Source organism: Rhododendron vialii, chromosome 2a, assembly GCF_030253575.1.
Source record: "Rhododendron vialii isolate Sample 1 chromosome 2a, ASM3025357v1".
Taxonomy (NCBI): Eukaryota; Viridiplantae; Streptophyta; class Magnoliopsida; order Ericales; family Ericaceae; genus Rhododendron; species Rhododendron vialii.
The window spans coordinates 14,190,169-14,216,926 of NC_080558.1; the positions used below are offsets into that span (position 1 = coordinate 14,190,169).

At 39.3% G+C, this 26,758-nt stretch overlaps 2 protein-coding genes across 3 annotated transcripts; one reads left to right on the plus strand and one right to left on the minus strand.

Moving 5' to 3' along the window:
* Positions 1-16,238: 16,238 nt before the first annotated feature.
* LOC131313757 (F-box/kelch-repeat protein At3g06240-like) lies at positions 16,239-19,866 on the plus strand. 2 transcript variants are annotated; one of them, XM_058342264.1, is made up of 2 exons: positions 16,239-17,573; positions 18,994-19,866. In XM_058342264.1, exon 1 carries the CDS (start codon positions 16,463-16,465, stop codon positions 17,558-17,560), a length of 1,098 nt encoding a protein of 365 aa, XP_058198247.1. In that variant the 5' UTR covers positions 16,239-16,462; the 3' UTR covers positions 17,561-17,573; positions 18,994-19,866. The 2 variants fall into 2 exon arrangements, with proteins under 2 accessions (XP_058198247.1, XP_058198239.1); XM_058342256.1 differs by having other exon boundaries at positions 16,240-17,573; positions 19,090-19,866.
* Positions 19,867-21,825: 1,959 nt separating this feature from the next.
* LOC131313768 (F-box protein CPR1-like) lies at positions 21,826-23,498 on the minus strand. The gene is made up of 2 exons (XM_058342276.1): positions 23,314-23,498; positions 21,826-23,223 (listed from the first exon to the last, which is right to left on the minus strand). The coding sequence occupies exon 2, from the start codon at positions 22,938-22,940 to the stop codon at positions 22,179-22,181; it is 762 nt and encodes a 253-aa protein (XP_058198259.1). The 5' UTR covers positions 22,941-23,223; positions 23,314-23,498; the 3' UTR covers positions 21,826-22,178.
* Positions 23,499-26,758: the final 3,260 nt, after the last annotated feature.

Consider the following 26,758-nt stretch of genomic DNA (forward strand, 5'->3'; position numbering starts at 1 on the left):
AAAAAAGAGTGATTCCAATGCCCATGTGGCAAGGGTGACGAACACCAGAGGATTTGATGCTAAGGTAGAGCCCCGTTGCACCGCCCACCATGCCAAGTAAATATCCAGAGAGCTGAAAAACAATGTGAACGTAGAACCAAAGAGGGTCTGCTTTTGGACCAACAGCCTCCAAGTACCTTGCCGCCATAAATTAGAGTGGCATCATGATTTCCCAACAGTGTTTAGTACTCCATGTGTTATCTTGAGTCTGTTTTTTAACCTCCCACTGTGAGATGCTGAGGCTTGTCCTGATGAAAGATTGAGAGTGCCCAGTGACTGGAGATGATTCCCAAGATGCATTCCAAGTGTACCTCCGGAGACTGGTCCGTCTTGCCAAACATGACTGACACTGGTAGTGTTCTCTGGAAGCTCAATGATGGCATATATAACCATCTGGTTGTCGGAAAACGAGGCCGACAGATCCGAGACATGGAAACTTAGGTTCCCCACTTGAAGTTGGGTGCCGTAGCTGGTAACAGGTGAAGTGAAAACAGCCATGGTTCCGTCGGGCTTTGGGTAGGCAACAATGGCTTGAGTTCCGTGTTAGAAATTCCACAACTACAAGCCCTAATTTCTTGCTCCAATCCATGGCATGTGAAATAAAATTGAGATTCAAGTTCATACCTGTAATTGATGAGGATGCCATGATCCTCAAGTGCAACAGCCAGCCTTTCTTTGCGGCAAGATCAGTCGGACCAAAGGCACATGAATTGTGCAACGTCGTTCCCTTACGAAGAGAGAGAGAGAGAGCCACTACCCCCTTTTCCTTGTTCTGTAGAATATGTTTTTAGCGGGCCAAAACACATATATATAGGATGAGGGCAGGATACTCCTCTTGTGCTTAATAAAATGGCCCAGCCCATTATGGGTCCAAATTAACCATATAGCACCAAGCTCACACTTAACAAAATACATACTAATAAATTAGGTGCACCAAAATAACCCATTACAAATGGTGATCACTAACCAAATGGGTCTAAACAAATACTCCGATAAATTTGATAGTCAAACTAATCCGGAACCTTTTAACATAAATGAAATATGCTAGTCCACAAAATTGGAATAAATCTAACATTCTCCCACTTGGACAACATATATCATTATGTACAACACAAAAGTGCTTTATGACAATATAAGCAATCATATATCCGGATTAGCCAATAAGTGGCCACAATGTAGACTATCAAATATGAGTCAGCACCCAAAATCATTCCTGTGTCCATAAGGGGTACATAAGTATTCAATCATGTAAGTCGATGCATCGACAGGATACAAAGCACACAACCAAACACTTACTACCCGTGACACAAATGGTAGTATGAAAGTGTGGTGTGGAAAATATACAAAAGGTGATCATCACATCAATTTCCACAAGATCCATGTGTCCGCCCAAGACACTGTGCCTACTGAGATTGGGTCAAAATATCTCAGATTCTAGCACCAATAATGCCATAATTAACAAAATTGCATGCCCAACAAAATATGGCAATAAACTCAAGAATTGATCATCACATCAATTTCCACAAGATCCATGTGTCCGCCCAAGACACTGTGCCTACTGAGATTGGGTCAAAATATCTCAGATTCTAGCACTAATAACGCCATAATTAACAAAATTGCGCGCCCAACAAAATATGGCAATAAACTCAAGAATGCCATGGCTAACAAAATGCGTGCACAACAAAATATGGCAATAAACATTGACCATAGCATGCATACAAAATTCTCGAGAGTATGATCAACCAAAAATAACACCATTAACACAGTAGCAGCTGATTACAATATACAAATCTCCCACTAAGCAAAATCAACAGAAGACTCAACCAATCCCATATGAGTCGCATGCTCTTGAAACACTTTAGGAGATAAACCTTTAGTTAGTGGGTCAGCCAACATTTGCTCTGTGAAAATGTGTTCGACATTTATAAAGCTACAACAGAGTTACCACAAAATATCTTTAGTGGTTTCGAAATGGGATCAACAATTCCAAACCCAAGAAACAAAATTGCACAGCGGAAATGCATGACAAGTAGCTTTATAACAAGCTATGTACTCTGCCTCCATAGATGAGGTAGCTGTAAGTGTCTATTGGGCACTTTTCAAGATACAGCTCCGTCTGCCATCATAAACACATAACCAGAGTGGATTTTATGTCGTCTATACGACCAACATAATCAGCATTAGTGTATCCAACTACATTCAGAATATTGGCACATCGGTAAGTAAGCACAAAAACCTTGGTACCCTTTCACAATAGGTGCTTTTCCGAGAGAATAGAACTGCATGATAAACCTTCTCAAAATTCTTTCAATGTAGGTTTTCTGAGACAAGACAAGAATACCATTTGTTCTGTCACGAAGGATTCGGATACCCAAAACATAAGATACCTCACCAAGATCCTTCACATCAAAGGCATAAAGAGTAATTGCTTCGTCTCAGTCAAAAGTGCAGTATCATTAGCACCGAAGTAGAATATCATCGACATACAAGACAAAAAATATAAATAAACTCCCACTGACCTTCAGGTATATACATTGATCTGCAATATTCTCCTTAAAACCACAAGAGGTGACAATCTCATCAAAACTTCAAGAAAAACTGCACGAACCAAAATCTGAAGATGAATTTCCGTTCAATAAGGTTGTTTTCACATTCATCTGATGTAGCTCTAAATCGAAATGAGCTACTAAAGCCATGACTATCCGGAAAAAGTCTATGGAGAAAAACTGGTGTCTTAAAGACCCATTTACAACAAATTGGTTTCCAACCATTAGACAACTCAACTAAAAACCCATAATTCATTTTGGTCATTGACGCCAACTCATCATGCATAGCATCTATCCAATATTGAGAATTAAAGCTGCCAATGGCATCATCAAAAGTGACTAGGTCGGAAGGCATACTAACATTATATTCATGCTCTTGCAAGTAAAAGATGTAGTTATTCGAGATTCTGGACCTGCGTGCCCTTTCTGATCTTCTCAACAGAATGTTTGAAGTACCCTCATCAACAATAGGTTCCATGGGAAAATTAGGATCCTAATGAGGAACACCCTCTTGCTCAATTGGTGAAGGGACAATTACAAGTGATGGAACAAGAGCTACTGGAAATATCACACGCTCCTCCTTAAAACACAATCTTGCATGGTGTAGAACCATCAACCTTATCCTTAAGAAAAACAGCACAATCCGACTCAACAATTCTGATAGTGTGAGAAGGGAATAAAATCTAGAGCCTTTCAAGCCAATGCAATAGCTAACAAAATATCCGCTAATAGTATTAGCATCAACCTTTTCAACTGCGGACCCCACACACGAAAATGGCGCAAGCCAAGTTTCTCGCCAGCCCAAAACTGATATGAAGTTTTAAGAACAGATTTGCTACGCACTTGATCCAAAATATATGCAGCAGTTTTCAGTACTTCACCCCATAAGAATTCTAGAAAAGAAGAATTGTGAAGCATACAACACACCATATCCATTAGAGGCCACAAATACGACAAAAGAGGCATTTTCCTTTAAAACCTTCAGCCTTAGCATTTACATTATCAGGATCACATTGCTTAATAGACTTGTCCATAGTGTATTCCATAATCATGAGACAAGTACGATTAGAATGCTCCCACCTTTCATAATAACCTTTTATGGCAGCGGAACTTCCAGTGTAGGCTTAAGTGGTGCTTTCTCCCTTAAAGCCAAAACCAAATTCATAATGGCCAAGTTCACCGTAAACGACTCATTCCAATCCTCACAATTGGTCTCATTTGGTGTTTTGATGGCAGACATGCAGAGATAAACTAGGATTGAAAGATGAAGAAATAATAACCACGTTTACTAAGCATGTAAAAACGAAAGCATGCTTATCAAAAAATTTCTTCACTTCACCAGCTACAAAAGTTCTACTAGAGTCTTAAATCACAAGACTAGTAAGACTCTTACGTAGGACAAAGCAAAACAATTAAATATAACAACTTAAAATGACCCACTACCGACAGGGTAAAATTGAGTCACCAAATGCAATATAGTTAATTGTTCTCTTTATCGTTCAAAGCATCCTTCCAAACAATGATTTACCTATAGGGTAAAGTCATAGCCAGACTATATGGACCTTTGTTAATCACAACAATATCGCCATAATCAACATAAATGGCGTTCAAAGAACAATTTTCGATAACCAGTAAGGATGAAAAATATTACCCACTTTAGCACTTAAAAACTGGTTATAAAACCAATTTAAAATGGTACTTTGATTTGTTTATCCAAGCAACAGCTTTTAAAAAATTGAAACAGATAAGACGGAAGTGTCGAGAGGTGCAACAGTCAACAGGTTTCACCACTTCCCTTATTTTCGTCAAAGATTAGATCAATCAAGTCCTCCAAAATTTGGTAAAGCCATTATTATTATTATCACCACAAAAAAAAAAAAAAAAAATTTGTTCTCCTTTAACAATAGACAAAGAACACCAAAATTCATTCGTCAACAAGTTAGTAAATGACAAAAGAAGGAAAGCCCATCTTTCTCATGGTTACGCCAAACACACCATGAATGCCAAGAGGTGGTAAGCTTTCTCCATACTTCAGCAAGTATTAAACAAATCGAGTAAAAAGGTATAGCTTAAGCCCCTTTCAAAAAGAGCAATATAAAACAGTAGTGTTAAAAGGAGAAGACGAACACGGAAAGTCTGTGAGATGCAACAATCAGCAACATGGTTAATCAGTTCTCCTTTTGTCAAAGATTAAACAAATTGAGTATTTAACCAAAGGCTACAATCTGAGACAAAACCCTTGAAGAAAAGAACAAAAGTTGTCGGCAAGTAAGGAGGAAAAGAAAAATGGGTCTCCTCCCCTAAAAACTTTGATCGGCAGTCAGAAAAATGGGGAAAAAGGAATCGGCAGTTAAATCCCCAACAATCAACATAAATACGAATTGAAAAGCAATCACAGCACATGAATTGAAAAGCAAGCAACTCTGATACCAATTGTTAGAAATTCCACAACTACAAGCCCTAATTTCTTGCTCCAATCCATGGCATGTGAAATAAAATTGAGATTCAAGTTCATACCTGTAATTGATGAGGATGCCATGATCCTGAAGTGCAACAGCCAACCTTTCCTTGCGGCAAGATCGGTCGGACCAAAGGCACATGAATTGTGCAACGTCGTTCCCTTACGAAGAGAGAGAGAGAGCCACTACCCCCTCTTCCTTGTTACGTAGAATATGTTTTTAGTGGGCCAAAACATATATATAGAGAGAGAGAGAGAGGGGGAGAGAGTTAGGTTCCGGAGAGAGATTCCTCATTTTATTAAAATGCGGGATTTTCCTTCCTGATTGAATTTCGATTATCCGAGCCGCTCAAAGTGATCAGAACGTGATTTTAAGGGTCCCTGTGAGAAATCAGCAAAAAAAATGACCTGGAAGGGCTTCATCCGAGCAGTTTTCATTGAACGGTTCAAAAAAAACTGCTCAGATGACGCCCTTCCCGGTTATTTTTTTTTCTGATTTCTCACAAGGACCCTTAAAATTACGTTTTGCACACATTGAACGGTTCGGATTTTCAAAATTTGATCGGAAAATGAAAGTCCCTCATTTTAACAAAATGAGGAATCCCTCACTTGAAAATTCCTCTTTATATATATATATAGTACCCTTCTCCTAAGGACCACCTTAACTTAATAAAATAAGGATCTCCATTTTCCGATCAAATTTTGATGATCCAAGCCGCTCAATGTGTTCAGAACGTGATTTTAAGGGTACCCTCAAGAAATCAGCAAAAAAAAAGACCAAAAAAGGCTTCATCCGAGCAGTTTTTGTTTGTTTTTTATCTAACGGTTCAAATAAAAATTGTTCAAATCAAGCCCTTTCCGGTCATTTTTTTTGTCAATTTTACGCGGGTACCATTAAAATCACATTCTAAACACATTGAGCGGCTCGGATCATCAAAATTCAATCGGAAAATGGGAGAAATGGGAAGGTCCTTATTTTAAAGTAAAATAAGGACCTCCTCATTTGAAAATGACTATATATATATATATATATATATATATAGAGAGAGAGAGAGAGAGAGAGAGAGAGAGAGAATGAGGGCAGGATACTTCTCTTGTGCTTAATAAAAATGGCCCAGCCCATTATGAGTTCAAATTAACCCTATAGCACCAAGCTCACACTTAACAAAATACTCCAAAGAGATTTGATAGTCGAACTAATAAATTAGGTGCACCAAAATAACCCATTACAAATGGTGATCACTAACCAAATGGATCTAAACAAATACTCCGATAAATTTGATAGTCGAACTAATCCGAAATCTTTTAACATAAATGAAATATGCTAGTCCACAAAATTGGAATAAATCAAACATTCCGATCATGCCTTTCGAAGTGGGATTGATACCCCATGCAACCCACGTTGATGAACCGACTTGGCTGTGCCGGTAAGCTACATGGATAGTGGTCGAAGAAGAGTCGTGCGTCCGGTGGGGGAACGAATTGAGATTGGGAAGATCGGTGCATGAAGCAAAGACTTTGTTGTTTGGGAACATGAAGTCGGAACACGACAAACGAACCGCATCCGGAAGAGCGAGAGACGGAACCAAAGCGCGAGTGATCAGAAGACAAAACAGAAGCAGGACGTTATTTCTTGCCATGCAAAGATGTTATCGGAGAGGTTTGGGTATAGGGTGGAGTGGAAGTGCAGAAGCAATAAAAGAATGCTGCTGTAAGGGAAGTAGAGGGCAGAGCGTGAGTTTATTTTTCGTGGGTTAGAATGTTGGCATGGGCTCTCCTTATATAGGCATCGTAACTCTTGGTCGGCGACCAATTCTAAGGGAATAATCATGCCCCTTTTTTTGTGTTGATGACCATCTAATGACTCACATCAAGAAGTTGAGCATAGTGAGAGACTTAGATAAAACCCAAATAAAACTAACTTTGATGAGATGTGACTCTTAGCCCATCTGATTGTACCTCTTAGCTTTCAAGAGGTCAGTATATATGGGGCTTGGAGTCTATGAAGAAACGTCAATGTTGGGAAAAATTTGGCAACAACGGAATTCCAAAGAGCAATTTCTTTGATAACAATCACGTGATCAAAACAAATTACAAATACCGAGCAGGTTTAACCAAACGAGATACAAACAGAACTTTTCTGAATCGGAACCGAGTCCTGTGTGATACCAAGTCACCTTAAGAAAGATTCGCCACCTACCGAGGGTGTTATAGGTTGCACCAGCGTCTTCCTCCCAGGGTTGGCTCGGCTAAACCGCAAGCCGTTGGAACACCACCGTCGACCGCCTTGGCAAACTGAACAACCGCCTGTCTCTCTCTCACAAGAACGATATAGCAGAGTTTCTTGGAGTTGGTGAATTTCTCTTGTGTTGTACAAAAACGTGATACAACATATAAAGGAAGAGAAACCTCCCATAATGAATTTGAGAATTCAAATTTGCCATTAACCTCATAATGGGGAGGAGTAAATCAGATTATAACTCCTGGTCCTTAGAACACATCCAGATTCGTTGAACCAAATAGAGGCCTATCAGTTGCCTCGAGAGACCCTCTGTATGCCTCGATTTTATTCATCCGATTTTTCTGGAAAATATCCAATAATCCCCCTCATGAATGAAATTGGCAGACATACTGACACAGAGTACAAAGCTGATTCGAGAGAGAGACAACGGATAATCCCTGCATAGGATAGGTGGCTTTTGGCCTGGAATCTTCCCTTATGATAGCCTATCGGGTTTACTAGCAGACCAATGTGTGGTCACACTTTGAACTGTTCCGCCGCTGATATAAACCAAGACAATAGACGTCACACAGGACTTCTCATGATGTAGTTCAGTTCTCACTGTTGGGTTCATTTTGGCCATGACACCCTTTCCTGGTTCTGCGAGTATTTTCTCAAGAATTTCGCCACGATTCTCAAAGAAGCGGCCCCACTTCATACTAACATAGGTGACCTTCCTATAAAGGGTATCCTGCTATACCCCGCCTGGCAACCCAGCGCATAAGAGTCATTAAAAGCAATGCTTAACCTTTTCACATTTTGCAGGTATCATTGTTCTACACCATAGGAATGGGCAGGAGACTGAGTTTCCTCAGTGATCATTCTCGGCTACTCGCGAAAGGTAGTCTTATTGAACCTAGATCTTGGGATCTCCAGTCAACTAGGTTGGCTACCCCCACGGTAACTATGAGTGTAGTGGCTTTAACCCCATCCCTTTCGATGCTTGCTCAACTAACTCTCGGTTTAACCCTTTGGTTAGCAGATCCGCAATATCGTCCTTTGACCTCACATAGTCAATAGCGACAACCCCACTTGAGAGTAGTTACCTAATGGTATTATGTCTACGTCGAATATATCTAGACTTACCGTTATACATATTACTCTGTGCCCTACCAATTGCAGATTGACTGTCACAATGGATACTAATCGCTGGCACGGGTTTCAACCATCTTGGAATATCCTCCAAAACTGACGGAGTCACTCGGCCTCCTCAGACGTTTTATCTAGAGAGATAAACTCTGATTCCATCGTTGAACGTGCTATACACGTCTGTTTGGAGGATTTCCAAGAAACGACTGCACCACTAAGTATAAAGACATATCCACTTGTGGATTTTGAGTCTTTCATATCTGATATCCAGTTCGCATCACAATACCCTTCTAGTACTGCTGGATATATGGTGTAGTGCAACCCCAGATCACGAGTATACCTCAAATAGTGCAGAATCCTAACTATTGCCTTCCAGTGAACACGACCTGGATTACTCGTGTATCTGCTCAGTCTACTAACTGAGTAAGCTATATCGGGCCTTATACAACTCATCAAGCACATTAGGCTCCCAATTATCCGAGAATACTCTAATTGAGATACGCCCCCCCCCCCCCCCCCCCCCATTGGATAAATGGAGATTTAAATCCACAGGGGTTCTTGCGACACTTGAATCAGACGGGTTGAACTTCTTAAGAATCTCATCAACATAGTGAGTCTGAGACAACACAAGTCCGACAGATGTTCTGGTGATCTTGACACCCAGAATCACATCTGCAAGGCCCATATCCTTCATGTCAAACTTTGAGTTTAACATATCATTGGTAGACTGAATGACCCTTTCATTGCTACCAACAAATGAGCATGTCATCAACGTAAAGACACAAAATGACGTACCCCGACGTACCCTTCGTCTGTGTGCTTTGACATAAATACATTTGTCACATTCGTTGATCTTGAAACCACTTGACAACATAACATTGTCAAATTTCTCATGTCATTGTTTTGGTGCTAGCTTTAGACCATATAGAGATCTAACAGGCCTACATACTTTCCTTTCTTGACTTGGCGCTGAAAAACCCTCAGGTTGCTCAATGTAGATTCCTTCATCTAAATCGCCATTTAGGAAAGCTACCTTGACATCCATCTGACTCATACGTAGCTCATTCGCATTCTACAGAATGGAGTCAATTTCACTCTTGATAGCCTCCTTTCACAAAGGACTCTCAGAAGAGCTCGCTGCTTTCTTGAATGTCCGAGGCTCACTTTCTAACATAAAAGTTAGGAAGTCTAGACCAAAGAATGTTATGTTCTAGCCAATTTGCTACGCCTAGGCTCAACATCAACTTCTTCCTCTTGGTCTTGACTGCTTTCACCTGCAGTCTTCAAAGTTTGCTTAACCGAACTTGACTCCTCTATGGATCTATGTGAAAATATGTGTTCAAGGAACAACACATTCCTAGATTCCATATTCTTATTCTTGTGAATATCTGATATCTCATATTCCTGCACAAGACATAACACAAGTTGCTATTGTGTGCATACAATCAACAATCGTGAGGCCTATTCTCACCTTCTTAGGTATAGGAACAACTACTTTTGCAAGAAACCCTCACATTCCTTAGAATTTATCGCAAGGCTTTCACCCCAACATTTTTAGGGTTTTATCAACTTTCTTGCATGGTATCTTGTTTAGGCCACCATATGCGGAGCAAAATGCTTTACTCCATAAAATCTATGGATAACAGAGTTAGTCAACCATAGCCTCTTAGGCAAGATATGGCCTTTAAACAAATCCATATTCTTGAAGCAAATAAGGTATAGTGGTTTGGTGAAATAGCTAGACACAAGTTCCACCACCGGTAATTTGAATTTACCACCTCGGTCACTATCCACCACCTTATTCTTAGCTAAGTTGATGTCCAACTCCATTCTTAACAAGAACGAGCTTTATCCACTATTGTGTTCTTGCTCTCGAGCAAGTACACGTAGCAATATTTTATACTTATTGCCACCTCGTATTTGGACATAACTTTGAAATTCCACACCTCAATGTGAATTAAGTTAAATGGTTTAGTGCTTCTTTCAACTAATTGAAAAGAAGTTTTTATCACTTGAACTTTCACAACAACAACCACTTGCCCATCCTACTCATTTTTCACATGAGAGGAACATATTCCCGTAGGAACCACTGTTGGCGCACCAGACAGTTGTACAAACCACTCAAGATGTTTAGATAGAACAACATCTCATGTTGACACCTCTTCTAAGCATGGATCATAAGAACCTCTGTTGGCGCACCAACAAATGTGATCAAATCAGTTGGGGCACTGCCTCCATTTTCCATTCCAACTGATATTTATGCATGTAAAGAGATTTCATAGAAAACATAATTATGCACGACCGCATATTATTATCTCTTAAGTACTAGTCAGAACCTGTACATGATCTCACATGCAATGCCCAAATAAATCCGGTGCCCTCCAATGCATAAAAATAAAATAAAACAGTGGAACCCCAATCACAAAAACACTTCGAGAATCATAGTATAAAACCAATTAGCAAAAATAAAAAAAAATTTGCTAATAGTGATCCTTTCAAAATAGCAAACAATTTGAGACATTAGTCTGTTTCTAAAACTTTGATCTCTTTATAAAATCATGAGTAATCAAAGACATCTACTGCCTTTGAATTTTATCAAAGCAGCAACTTTCAAAGTTGGGAAAACGAACGTTCTGTTTTCCTTCTTCTTCTTTTTTTTCCGGATCAACACGGATCATATCCAATATGATCTTAAAAATTCACAAAACGAAACCGTTTCTATTTGCCCCATCTGCTCTTGTACCTTGTTCCCAAAACAAAGCCGAAATGACCGAGGCCATAGCCTATTTGTTACCAACGTCCGTGATCAAGTTGCGCATAACTGATCGAGGCCAAAGCCAAACAGTTTTACAACAAAACTGACCCGAGGTCGAGTTGCGCACAACTGACCGAGGCCGTAGCCCAACAGCTATCTCAAAACCCATACGAGGCCTAGTCGCGCACGACTATCCATGGTCGAAGCCCAGCAGGTTTTTTTTTTTTTTTTTTCCCCTTTTGCGAACCTTAGACTGGTTCATCCTCCAAAGCCGACACGGAAAACAGGTTTCCCATTTCGAATGCTCTCAACAAGAAAACTCGTTAGCCCGAATATTCATCACGCTTCCGGTGATATCAAACTGTAATTCCACTGTCCCAACTTGTGAAACCAATCACCAAACACTTCCATTGGATCTCTCTGAAATGACAAATCAGCAAATATTAGCAATATCTACTGCAATGAACAGAAGAGCCAAAACGTTCTCTCATTGGTACTGATAATGACGAAGCTAGCCTTAATTAGCCACAGGTCCTTAGCAACTGAACAATTGTGCCTTATCAGATACGTTCAGTGGAAAGTCCTAGAGTTTAATATCAAAAACCCAACTAGCAAAACGAATATGCTATTGATTATCGACATGCATCACCTTCAACACGGGATCAAGAAACGTCAGAGTTGCTGAAACGGGAATGTTGGGACGGTTCTATTTTTTTTTTCCCCTTAGCACAAACTTTCCGTTTTTAAGGGATAATCAAAGCTAATTATTAGCATCAATAAGCATAAGGCATTCAACTAGCATATGAAACATGGAGTATGCAGAATACTAGCCACAGAAACTTAAACGGAAAACTTTCTTTACACCCATGAGCCGCAAAAATAACCACCCTTCGGACCACCATGTCCCGTTGATTTTGCATGATGGTTTCGAACACCATCGTGCAGCAACAATTAAAGAAACTTCCTCCAACCAAAATTGGTCCGAATCTGCTCGATAACGAAACCAAACCAGAGTTTGTTTTGAAACTATTTTGCAACGGTGCACACCAGTGATACTCCACCGCACCATGCCCAGATCGCCATTTGCAACTAATTGCTAGTGCAACCAAATGGTTAGATCAAAACCGGAAATTGTTTTCTGGAACTCGCTTGCCGATCCGAGACCAAAAAATCTTTCTTAAGCTTGTTGGGAAAAATTCGGCAACAACGGAATTCCAAAGAGCAATTTCATTGATAACAATCACATGATCGAAACAAATTACAAATACCGAGCAGGTTTAACTAAACGAGATACAAACAGAACTTTTCTGAATCGGAACCGAGTCCTGTGTCACCTTAAGAAAGATTCGCCGCTTACCGAGGGTGTTGTAGGTTGCACCAGCGTCTTCCTCCCAGGGTTGGCTCGGCTAAACCGCAAGCCGTCGGAACACTACCGTCGACCGCCTTGACGAACTGAACAACCGCTTGTCTCTCTCTCACAAGAACGATATAGCAGAGTTTCTTGGAGTTGGTGAATTTCTCTTGTGTTGTACAAAAACGTGATACAACATATAAAGGAAGAGAAACCTCCCACAATGAATTCAGGAATTGAATTCCATGTAACTCCCACAATGAATTTGAGAATTCAAATCTGCCATTAACCTCATAATGGGGAGGAGTAAACCAGGTTATAACTCCTGCCTCCTAGTCCTTCGAACACGTCCAGATTCATTGAACCAAGTAGAGGCCTATCAGTTGCCTCGAGAGACCCTCCGTATGCCTCGATTTTATTCATCCGATTTTTCTGGAAAATATCCAACAGTCAAACCCCCTTAAATTGTTAACTTACAAAAATTTCCCACTAAACCTTCACTGATTTATACAATATTGCCCAAAAAAAGAAGGGGTAACTTTGATTAGTAGCACTTTCACCATTATTTGCGCAGCCCAATGGCACCAAATCATTCACCAAAATCGTCCAAAAAAATCCATATGGACGGTCATCTATATTGGTTTGCATGTACAATACATTCTGGAGATTGATAGATTCATGAGAGTGCCGAAGTCACAACTGATAATGAACCCATTAACAAACTCTAGCGTGCAAACTGCAAAATACTTAGATAAATTTTCGACGGTACAAATCTTCTTTATTTTCTTTCTTATAACTCTACACTCACCCCCGACTAATAGCATCTGGCAGGGTTTCAACATGAGGCCATAGTCTTTTTTAATAGGGTTATTAGGTTTGAGTCAGATATCAAAGAAGACCACCGTTTGGAAACACACCTTAGTCGACAGAAAAAATCACGGGGTAATCTTACGACCCTGAGAGAATTTCGAGGATGATTTCTTCTGGGATGTTTGGGGAATTGTTGGGATCAGATTTTAATTTGATTTTCTTGCTCGTTTCCCCAGGTTTGCTGCTTCTTCCTGGTCCTCGCTCCATTCTTTTTGAAAACTGTTTTTAGGAGACTTGGGTTTTCATAAAACCATTTTTTTATGGAAACCCCAATGATGCTTATCGTGCTAGCAAATTGGAAAAATTATTTATTCAACCCCACACATCAGCTAAATTGGAAAAAGGCCCGAAAAAATTATTGGTGGTTTGGGTCCCAATACCCAATATCTCTCTAACAGCACATATTTCTCGAAAGTCCATCACTAAGTGCGTGAATTCCGTATGAAGTGTTTTTCTTTAATCCTACTTCAAACCATTAAATATTTTTTGAAAAATTACTAGTCGATCACATCTTGAAACTTATTGATCTTATAATATTCTAGATTAAGAATTCTTTAGAGAAACTTAAGACCAAATAAAAAGGAGATATACTTAAAACCTGATAAAAAAGAAGAAATATCTCGAAACAACTAAAAAGCAAAAATTAAGTACTTTGATCGAAAAAAATTGATGTTAAAACGTACTTATATCTAAAAAGTATCCAAAATTATAAAAAATTATAAAAAGGTTAGTACTAAATATTAAAATTAAAATTATGTATTGGATTTTTTCAATTATCTGAGCTTTTAGGCGCATTGGATCTTATTTGTTTGAACTTGTCCCATTTAACCTGGGTTTGTAGGTCTTTTAAGAGTTCAGTAATTTACGGGGCGGACCGGGTGGTCCATGTTTTGGACTCAAATTCCCACCTGACTCCAGTCAAATTTCCAAATGTACATCTAAGGATCTCACATACTTCTCTACCTAAAATACCCCTCAGCCTACGTGCACCACTCCAGCGCCAAAACCATCTACCTCTCCGCGCACACCACTCCCACTCCCACGACTTCCCCCCTTCTTCTGAGTCCACAAAGACAGCACCATCGAATGCTTCCCCCAACCCGAATTCGCCCTGCCCTCAGACCACCCTGAATCACGTGTGCAGTCCAAAGACGTCCTCAGATCAGGAAGAAGCAAATGTGGCCGAAGAAGTGTTTCGACCACTGGACATGTACACCACCATTTCTGATTCGTGGACCGACATCGAGACCAAGAAGTTCTTCCCAAGAACTTATGATCCATAACCAGAGCATATCTGCCAGATTTCAAGACCCACTCCTAGCCGATCGAGTCTGTTCGAGAGTTTTACACAAATTTGCATATAAATCCGTCTCTTGGTATGAAAAATCTTTGTGAATTTTAAGGTGAATCTGTATATAATTTTAAGGTGAAAAGTCTCTTCAAATAATTTGTGGATGATGTGCGTTTTGGTTTTGGTTTTGGTTTTGACCTTTCAATTTACGAGAGATAAAAAGGAGATGGGAAAAAAGAAGATGAATGAATTGGTGAGGTTTGGGATGGATATGAACAAACAGTGAGTCACTGATTTCTCTTTGGTTTGTTGGCAAGAAAGAATTGGGTTACTTTTATATATATGTGAACTGTGTATGTGAAAAATTTAGTTAAATTAGTGAAATTTGAGAAATAGTGAATTTCACTAGTTTTTTGAAGTGAAATTTCGCTGGAAAAATTCATCGACCGGAGATGGTTGCCAGCCGGAAGTGTTTGTGGGGGTGGAGGTTAGTGAAATTTGAAAAATAGTGAATTTCACTAATTTTTTGAAGTAGTGAAATTTCACCAAAAAATTCATCCGCTGGAAGTTGTTGTGGGGTGGATGTTAGTGAAATTTCGCCGGAAAAATTCATCTAGCGGAGGTGGTCGCCGGCCGGAAGTGGTTGTGGGGTGGAGGTGGCAAAGGGTGATGAAAACTTTAAAAATGTAATAAAGTGTGAAATTATATTTAGTTAAGGGTAAAAGAGTAATCTTCATATGATATTGTCTTTAGAGGTAAATAAAAATTGAGTTCATCATTAATAGGAATTAAGTACTAATTTTCTAGACCCAAAAGTAATTTTCTGCTTGTCCCATTGGATTTTTTTTTGTTGTTGACATTTTGTCAATCAAGAGATTGGGTCTCAGACTCGGCTTATGTACCATTCTCCTTATCCTCTTAGTCTTTGTACCTTGTTCAAAAATTAATAAAAAAAAATTCTCCGTTTATGAAAAAAGTTAAAATTATGTTATTCATTTATAATGTATCATTTCTAACAAAGTTCCAATTTGAAATAAAATAGCAATAGCTACTCTTTTTTTAAACTTTTACTAGCAAATTATCATGGAAAAATAGTTCGTAGACTCCGCACACCTCTTGATTAATCTCTTCCTTATTACTACTAACATTATACTTGTTGATGCAAAAGAGATTAAAAAAAAAAAGAAATTTTTTCCGTTCTCCATGCATTGAATGAAGATTTTTGTTTTTAGGTGGCATTCCGTTAAGCACTTTTTGCAATCTGAAACTTTTTTTTGTTTTGTCCTTGTACAATTTTTCTCCTCTTTTGTTGGTTTTCTATCTCATTTTTTTGGTTTATCAATTCGTCGTGTTATGCAAATATTTTTTGAAAATATCCAAGATAAAAACCTAAAATTCCAAAAAGCCAATTTTATCTTCAATATATTTCAAAAAGATCAAAAAAGTGACGGGCAAAACTTGGAAACGCTAAAAAATTAAATAAAAACAAAACTAGAAAAGGTCTGAAAATAAACTTACGGAACTAAACCTTAGCATGACATGTATGGATGGAACTGTATACACCAAGCCTAATTCCATTTTGCCTAATACCAGGAGACTCACCCGAACCTTCGCTCTCACCACAGCTCAGACACCATCTCCGCCTGGACCGGCCACCACCACCGCCACCGCCACCGCCAACAGAAGAAGCACCCAAACAGAACAACTCCCATCCATCTCTCCGTTTCCTCCCGTTTGTTTTCCCATCTTGTTTGACCTCGATCCGAAGGCGGCAAGGCAACCATGTCCAATTGCGGGACCCTAATTCCCCAGGAAATCCTCACCGACATACTCTCTCGACTACCCGTCAAATCACTTTGCCGATTCAAGTGTGTTTCTCCCTCCTGGAATTCCCTTATCTCCGACCCCTACTTCGCCAAAACCCACCTCAATCGAACCAAGACCCAGAACATTGTCATCTCCAGCTCTCTCAATCTTTACTCCATCGACGTCCACAACGCCAATCCAACCGCCACGAATCTTGATTTCCCTACGCTGGAACAACACGTTGCCAACAAGAGGGTCAAGGGGTGGAGCTCTTGTGATGGCTTGCTTTTAGTTCCCTACATTGATAACTCCAACTTTCTCTTGTTAAATCCATCCACTAGCGAACGTAAGGAACTTCCCGCACTGCCGTTTGCGCTCGATCCGGTTGGTACCTCCTCGTATGCATATGGGGTGGGTTACAATTCCTCTACGGATGATTACAATGTTGTGATGCTCTCTTGCAATCATACTGGATCTGTTCAGAGTAAGATTTCGATTGTAGATGTCTATTCACTGAAAACTAATGCTTGGAGAAGAATTCAACACACCCCCTATGTGGTCGGAACCTCATGTTTTTGTGGTGGGGTTTTCTTAAATGGGTGTCTCCATTGGCTCTGTTGGAGGACTGGATCCTATGCGATTTGTGCTTTCAATTTGTTGGATCAGATTTTCAGGGAAGTGCCGATGCCCGCTTCTCTTTGTGGAGGATGTCGGATATTGCGTTTTTTTGTGGAGGTTGTTGGGGGTTTTCTCTATTTGGTTAAAAGGCGGGCTTCTTGCAAAAGTGAGGTTTGGAAGATGGAGGAGTACGGGGTAGGAGAGTCTTGGACCAAACTTACTATTGATTTACCTACTGGAACGCCTAGTTTGTGTTTACTGTGTCACCTAGCGGAAGACAAACTTTTGTTTGATAATAGTAGATGGCATGGAGAGAAACTGGTTGTGTATGATCCGAAAAAAGAAACACTGAGGGACGTGGTGGTTGCTGGAATTCCAAGTGAATTTACTGTTGGGCGTGCGTATGTCGAGAGCCTCGTCTCTCCTATTCTCAGACGAGGAATTGGGAGGCAATGATAAGCTTCTCCCGGTATGTTTGTGTATAGATAGAAATGTCCCTTCTTTCATTTTTTATATTTGTATGTTCTTATTATCCCTTATTGATACTTATACAGCTTTGGTAGTTTCAGTTATATAGGGCATTGGTTAGTGATGTATGTCCACTTTGTTAGTGTCCTTTACAATCTGATGCTGCCAAGGTGGCAAGGTCCAGCCGACTCTGTTATGCTGCACTCTTATATTTGATCATCAACTTTTTCAGGAAAAGAAAAAAAAAAGACTTTGAACATGATACTTATAGGTGGGGTTCATACTTCATATCTGCATCTTTTTAAAATCTTGAAGTGTCGAAAACTGTTCGGATATTCTCCTTTTTTATGAGCCAAAAAAGAAATTATTAATCTTTGAAAGACGAGTTACATAGATTAAAGAGATCTAGAGTATGACGACATCACGAGGAGAAAGCATACCAACGGGCGAATAAGTTCAAGCAACTGAACTAAATTATGTCAGTTTATTTTCTTTTATTTATTTATTTTCTCCGAATTGTTAGTGACAATGTAACCGCGACTGGAAAGTTTGTGTATTATACGATGCTTGCTAAGTCGAAGGTATTGGTCAACAATTACTATCTTCGTAACTCATCAATTGTGGTACATAGTGGATTTCAGCATCTTAACACACAAAAATATTCACAATTAAATGCAACATAAGAATCATACCACGCTATAGCTTAACCACACAAAAAAATTACTCACCGGTGGTTAAAACGATGCATGGGAAGCAAAGTTTAAAGATTTATGTTTCCTGTTTTGGGGGGTTAGAACAACGTATTTTGATCTTTGAGGACTTAGGTGGTGGTCCATTTGCGGCCAAAACGACGTTGCTTTGGGCAGCTCAATAGGGCTGTAGTGCGTTGTGCACAACGCACTACAACATGTCATGTCCACAATCATATACCACCCTAGACCCCAATAGGAAAAATAACTTGGCACCGAAAAACCAGAAATACATATGACAAAAGTTACATGGAAGCACCAAAAAAATTGTCCCTACCACCTAAATTTTCAGATAAGAAAATGGCCCCGAGCAGATTTCAACAAATGAGTCTGCAAGGGCCCTTCCAATAGCATCAATAGCATTTCAGCAGCAAAACCAAAGCCAGGAGTAGTCGCATTATAACAGCACAACGCAGCATCAGCCCATAGACCAGCACCAAGACTCCCAAGCTGCATTTCCTCCACTTCTACTCCACAGATCACGCTCTTGTCATAATTTTTTTTGTAGCATGTCCTTGGAATGTGCTGCTTGTACCTATACTTGACTCCCAAGCACCAATACTTGCTTCGGATGTCCTTGGAATGTGCTGCTTGCAGTCATACTTTGGAACATTTGGATGAGTAGAAATAAAAACGTTTTTGAAAATAAGTGACAATGATGTTTTTCTCCAGGAAATCGATAATCTTGTGCAAGAGACTAGCATAGCTTTCAAACCCATCATTTGTGACAATGTTTCACAAACTAGACTCAATAGTTGGCATTTTCAGGTTGCAGCAAGATGAAGTTAAATACTGATAGGAGCTCTAGGAAGAACCCCTGAAGGGCTGGATTTGGTGGAGTGTTTATAGAGGATCGTGGCTTATGGATAATGGGCTTCTACAGGAATCTGAAGGAGTGTTCAAGCATTGAAGCCGAGCTTTGAGAAATCTTTAATGGCCATGAGTTGATAGCAAGTTTAAATAGATTGGCAACCAAGGACAGCCAAAGAAGATGGGGCATGGAGGTTGACCCTACTTGTGTCCTTTGTTCCCAACATGCTGAATCCTTGGCACACTTATTTTTTGAATGTGGTTATTCAAGATGCATATGGGAAACAACCTTGCACAGATTCCAGATTCAAAGAAGGGCAGATGCTTGGGATACGGAAATTAACTGGGCAGTTGGATTCTGAAAGGCAAGAGCTTCAGATCAGTGCTGTTTAAATTAGCCCTAGCTGCAGGATTTTATCATTTCTGGAGAGAGAGGAATTCCAGAGTATTTGGAGGAAGACATAGAAGCTCTGATGATCTTCTAGCTAGTATTACTGATAATATTAGACTTCGAGTCTGTACTTGGAAGCTTTTCCCCAAGTCTCTTGAGAACCAAAGGCTTTGCTGCCAATGGAATATCTCGAACAGAGTTCTTGGAAATGCTATCCATTAGTTTTTTCTTGTTCGGATAGTTGTGTGAGGCTTTAGCTTCTTTGTATAGGTTTTTAGCTGTTTGGGTCTGTTCCCTTTGTTTTTGTGTCGGTTGGTTATAAAATGGATCAAAGTTGATAGTGAGTCAAGATCTCAAGAATGTGGATATATGATCAGACTCGACTTCCTTTATTGAAATTTTTTTTTTTATTAACTCTAAAGTGACTGTTCAAATGATTAACGAGGGCCTCCTATACCATGCCTTAATGGAAAGAATGTAGAGCTATGTTGCAGCTAGGGCTGTAAATGAACTAAGCCATTCGCGAACTGTTCGAGGCTCGGTTCGGTAAGAGCTCGTTCGAGTTCGATTCGTCTGCTAAACGAACTGAACTTGAACCTCAATTCTAGGCTCGTTCCGTAAATGAGCCGAACCTGAGCCTAACGGTATTCGGCTCGGTTAGGTTCGCGAACCTATACTTAAATTTAATTAATAATTCAATAGGGGTCTATTTGTAAATGTAAAAAATTTTAAGGTTGTATATATAATTCAATACTTATATTTCTTCCAAATTCTATGCGATCAATGAGAGAGTTTGGGTTCGCTTGAGTTTAATGAGCTGAGCCAAATCAAACCTGAGTCTTGATGAGCTCAATTCGAGCTTAGATTCTGCTCGGCTAGATTCATTTGAGTTTAACGAGCCAAACTCGAGCCAAGATGTTCAAGTTCGAATCAAACCCGAGCCGAATCCGAGCCGAACTCAAGCCAGACTAGTATCTTAACGAACCCAACCGAGCCGAACCCGAGCCTTGAAAATTTTTAACGAGCCGAACTCGAGCCAGGTTGTTCAGGCTCGAATCGAACTCGAGCCGAACCCGAGCCGAACTCATACCTTAACGAACCCGAGCCGAACTTAACAGGGTTCGGCTCGATTCGGTTCGTTTACAGCCCTAGTTGCAGCTCCATCGATGCTCAATTGTGAATACATTCCAGGAAGGCAATTGAGTGGCGAATAAGCAAGCAAACATGGTACCGGAGCAAGAAAACGAGCTGGTCATGCTGGTAACCACACTGGAGACTTCGAGGACATGCTTGTAGCTGATCTAGCAGGCGGTATTGTGTTACTGACTCCTTAAAACCAACCACTTGTTTCTAGGTATATGGAATCAGTGAGAGAAACTCCCATGTGTACTAATCCTCGGTGCCAAATTTTGAAGGGAAAATTGACTTTGCCAAACGTAACCTTTAAAGAGAGTTCGCGCAAAACCAATTCTCCAATCCGACAGCGAAACTAGATTTGACGCCAAGAAGTGAACAGACACATGGGAAAAAAGAAAATACATTTTCTTGTTTACCACACAAAAAAACCGTTGTTATTTAGTGATGTGATGAACCTTTAATTGATGATGCTTTGGTATGAATGGATTTTGGCATTCAATCTAAATTATTTTCTATTTTCTAAGAAACTTGAAATGGTTAAAAATTACACTGAAATTCAATACATGTCCACGGCAACACCATTTTTTCTTTTCTATGTACTAGTAAAATATAAACATTTAGGCTCTGTTTGTTTCAAAGTAAAACAATTTACGATGTAAGACATTTTCCTTGAAAATGATTTTGTAAGATATAATTTTTTCCGTTTTTGTTTTCCGGTGTTTGGTTGTACATGAAAAATATTTTCCAGAAACAAATGTTTCCATCACGTCCACCCATTTTTTTCCTTAACGTCACTCGCTTTAAGTATTTCAAATGAACTGGGAATGTAAACAACAGAGGCCTCCCGATTGTAGAGAGTGAACATAGATGTTTAGAATTGGGGGTTTTGTTTGGGTGCGTAGGAATTTCTATTTTTCTTCTAAACCCCCCTCTCTCCCTCTCTCTCTCTCTCTCTCTAAAGGGAGCAAACTCTCAGAGGGGAGTTAAGAACAAAGTCAAGTCTTTTCGTACGAAGTTGCCTCTGTTTCGAATTCATGTATATGCATAGTGCTCATCGGGAGCCATTAGCCAAAAACGACTTACGGGAATCTTGACGGTAAATTATTTTACATCCAAACAAATGGAGCCTAAATAGCACCAAATGAAAGGACTACATTCTTTCTTGGTAAATGCAGCAATTAATTACGTAACATATGTATCAAACTCAAATATAAGTATATCTCTGTTGTACAATTAGCAAGAGTTAGGTTTCTGAAAAGATCAAGTAATTTATTAATGGATATAACCATATCTATTCGCCACACAAATAGAAGCATACCAGTTCCATCGCAAGAAAACTAATCTTAGATGTCTAAAGACAACGTAAATGAAGCGAAACACTAGAGAGCAAGGCAGGCAGAATATGATAACCTCGTGTCACAACATTCTTCAGCTTCTCCTCTTCCTTGCTATCTACTGTCAAATCCTCTTCATACTCCGCTTCTTTCGAGTTTCTTCAGCTTCTCCTCTTCCTTGCTATCTACTGTCTAATCCTCCTCATACTCCGCTTCTTTCGAGTTTCTTCAGCTTCCTCTTCTTTAGGATCTTCTAACACATGCCACTTACTATCCCCATTTCCCTTTGTCATTATCCTTGGAGAGGCCAAAAGAAAATGTTCCACATATGTTGCTATCCCTCTTCGCTCCTCGTTTTCCCACTCGTAGCCGGTAGGCTTAACCAAACTTTCCTTATAGGCAACTGCCACCAAAGAGGTTTCGTGATTGGATGGCTTAGGAACATCCCTATCCAAATCGCCATTAGAATTGTACACGTTAACATGCCCACTATCACACCCAATGTGTTCTCTCGTTAGAATTTTACCATCTTTTGTACAACATAACGGTTGGAACATACTACAAACCCTGAAGGTCTTATTAATGACGAACCTAACGTTCCACGATTTTTGCACACCGTATGCCTCCATCACCCATACTTCGGCATTGCGTTTGCGATGACGAATCATACAGAGGCATCCATCCAAAACCCCCAACCCAAGCAAAAAAAATTCATCCTCATCCTTAGGCGGCTTTGGCATTGGTACTTTTTTGAATTTATCCACCCGCGGATCAAAGGAAAAGATACATTGGGGCGTAATAAAGTTAGTACTATTACAGGCAAACCAATGAAGTTGTCCGTTCACAACTGGCCCTGAACGGATTGTGTGTTTTTTATAAGGGAAGCGAACCTCTTTCCAATACTTTCTTTGCAAATTCCCAACCATTACGAATTTTTCAAAAGCCATGACGGCCTTGTACCCATTAGTAGAGGAATCATAACAAAGCCCACAAGTAATTACACGACGAAGCGTCAACTGATGGTATGACAAGACTTCCTTGAAATATCCATTTAGTGGATTCCATAAATACAAATCCGCCTTAAGCCCCAAAAGAAACAATCCATTACACGAACCATAGATTTTAACTTCACTATGATGGAGATGCTTATTTTGTTCCCATGGTGTTTGAACCTTTTCCACATAGCATTGTTGGTCTATGGAGCGAAAGGAAAAGGACCAATCATCCAACCTGGACAGAACAATAACCTTTTGTCTTTTTGATGATAGGGTTATTAGGTTTGAGTCAGATATCAAAGAAGACCACTGTTTGGAAACGCACCTGAATCGGCAGAGAGAATCATGGGGTAATCTTGAGAGAATTTCGAGGATGGTTTCTTCTGGGATGTTTGGTAAATTGTTGGGATCCGATTTTAATTTGATTTTCTATTTTTCTTGGTCGTTTCCCCAGGTCTGCTGCTTCTTCCTCGTCGTAGCTCCATTCTTGTTGAAAACTGTTTAGGAGACTAGGGCCTCTTTCATAAAACTGCTTTTTATAAGGACCGAAGATGCTTATCGTGCTAGTAAAATTGGAAAATTTATTGGGCTAAGTACGGGCCGGTACAGTTAACTGGACCTATTTCCCATTAGCTCTAGTCCGATATAATATTATTTTAAAATCTGAATAAAAAGTTAGACAATTGGATTGAGTATTTATAGGTATCGGATTGAGGCTTTTTTGAAGGAACCTTTGAAAAAATATTTTACATTTAATCAACGGCTCGGATAATTTGTATGGGACCTGTGGTGGAGTCCCACAACACAATCTGTGCACACAGATTGTCTGTGTGTGTCAAGGCCTGCTTATAAGTTTTGGAAGTCAGAAGCAAATCTCTTGAATGAAGCTTGACTATATTTTTCATACAAAAGTTGGTCTACAAACGGTGTCATAAAAAAACCATTACAAAATATAAGCATATAGTTATCCCAAAAAATACAACCATTGCAATATCTCAAAATCTATCATTTGAAAATTAATCTTCTCGATTCCATTTCATTCCATTGTCTATTCCATTCTATCGAACCAAGCGTACCCTAATGGGTTATGGCCTATAGAAGTTGATAATCAGTGTATTTCACCATTAGATCTATTTTGTGGCTCCTAAATTTCAATTTCAATTGGACCTATTTTGTGTAAATGAGACCTAGAGCAATTTTTTTTGGGGGGCAATATATACATACATATATATAGGGAAAATGACAACCAATGACGTATTTTGATAATTAATATTTGCCAATGACATTTTCAGCATTAACAAATATTCTTACCATGTCCTTGATGGGTATTAATTATCAAAATACGTCCTGAGCTGTCATTACCACCCCCCCCCCCCCCCCCCACACACACACACACAGACACACACACACACACTCGAGATCCAATGAGGGATCCCGCACGGCCTTACCGTGTGGGACTCCCCTTTCCCGATCGAATTGCGACGATCCGAGCCTTGAAAAAAACTGCTCGGATCAAGCCCTTTCCGATCATTTTTTTGCTGATTTCTCCCGGGGTACCCTTAAAATCACGTTCTGATCACTTTGAGCGGCTCGGATCGTCGCAATTCGATCAGGAAAGGAAAGGGGAGTCCCGCACGGTAAGGCCGTGCAGAATTCCTTAGGAGATCCGAACTGTGTGTGTCCCGCACGGTCACTTTGAGTGCCAATGATGGAGCTTCCAAAACCTGATCGAGCCATAAATTTACGTGAATGACTTTATTCAACAAACATAACGAAATCAACGGTTTTGATCGTTACTATTGTGTCACGGTGGCAAGGCTACATCCAACTATAGAAGAGGACTAGATTTCATATTAATATAAATTGAATGTACATTCTAAATGTTGTTAGCGAGTATATTTCTAAAATGATTGATCAAAACTGTTAGAATATCAAATTATATGATATTCAGTATTGTCACCAAAATCAGAGATCATCAGATATCTACAACTGCATAATCGAAAAATATTTAAGGTATTCAGATACATTAAAGTCTAATAATGCACCACTCAAGCCCCATCTAAGGCATTTTTTTTTCGATCGGAACCGTCTCTCTTTTACATAATATGAATAAATCATATGTACCAAGAATGAAGTTGATCACTTATCGTTAGACCCTTAATCAAACGAAAATATCATTTTATGATTGAATTTGGGTGCCGATGAAAGGACTTTGTAAACCCGATCGAGCAAAAATTTACGTGAATTATTTAATCAACAAGCATAACGAAATCAATGATTTTGATCGTTATTATTGTGTCGCGGTCACAAGTCTACCGTGTATTTAGCTACAATAGAGAAATTAGTTTCATATAAAGTATATTGAATGTACAAATTCTAAATATTATTTTTTTAAGGAAAAATTCTAAATATTGTTATCGATTATATTTATAAAATGATCGATCAGAACCATTAGAATGTGAAGTCCTACAATATTCAACATTGTCACCAAAATTAGAAATCATGGGACATCAAAAAATATGTAACCAAACGACATTTAACATGTCCAAATGCATTAAAGTCTATCGTTATTTGTATTACAACATATTTTAGTCTTGCTACAGAATATTTGGATTAATTTCTTTTGGTACGATACATTGTGGTAAGCAAATGCCAATTTTTGGTATCGTCATAAAAGTTATGGTTATGTTATATAATTTGTGGTCATTTTTTGGAGAGGGAGAGGGAGAGTGAGGGAGGGAGGAGAGAACAACTGGTTACCTGCTCAGCACTTTTTTCATTTTATTAATTGATTTAATAAATGGGTGGTTCAGATCATTCACTTTTAAATCCAATGATTTAAAATTAAGGTGTGTACGGCACACCCCTTAATGAGAGGTGTGTACCATAGGACTTCTTGCTTGGATTGTTAAAGTTGCGAACCATTTGCATTGGTGGTATTCACTGTTCGTTGTGTTTCTACAAAGATGTGTTTGGTATCTGAATCTGAATTTAGGTGGCTGCTGCATCAAGTGCATCAAGTGAATATTCAACTTCGAATTTCCGTTTGACCCAAAAAAAAAAAAAGAATATTCAACTTCCACCCGCGCGCTATCAATACTTGTGTTGGGCTAGACCACAATGGATTCTGCCCAGCTTTAATTGAACTCATGTGGACGATATGATTGTTCTTCCGGATTAATTGATTCATTGGGCTGGAGGCTGAGTTAGCAAAAAAATGAATAGTGTCAAGAGTGAGTGTGCTTAATTCTTCACTTTGGTTCTCTTTTTCAACAGAAAAGGATTGTAGGCTCCTTTTGTTTGGGCGTAAAATGTTTCCCTGAAAATGTTTTACCTATTTTTCAGTATTTGGTTGTGTAAGAAATGAGAAAAATATTTTACATGTAAAACATTTTTCATTAATTGGATGAAAATGACTTACCCTTAAATTTTCCGAAAGGAACCCGTTGCTCTCTACTGCAATTTTCACTACTCAATTTTCTCGATTATTAGTCTTGACAACCACCACACCCCCCCCCCCCCCCCCCCCCCCCCCCCCCCCGGGTCTCTCACTCTACACCATTTTGTCAATTTCTAAAAATATTTTCAAGTACCAATCAAACATCAGAAAATAAAAAGTTTGAAGTTTGTTTTCAGAAAAAATATTTTGCGCATTTTACATTGAAACAAAACAGACAGAAAAAACATTTTGCATGGAAAACATTTTACATCGAAACAAAACGGAGCCGTAATGTCGTTGATCCCTATTGTTAAAATTCAATAAACTTTTC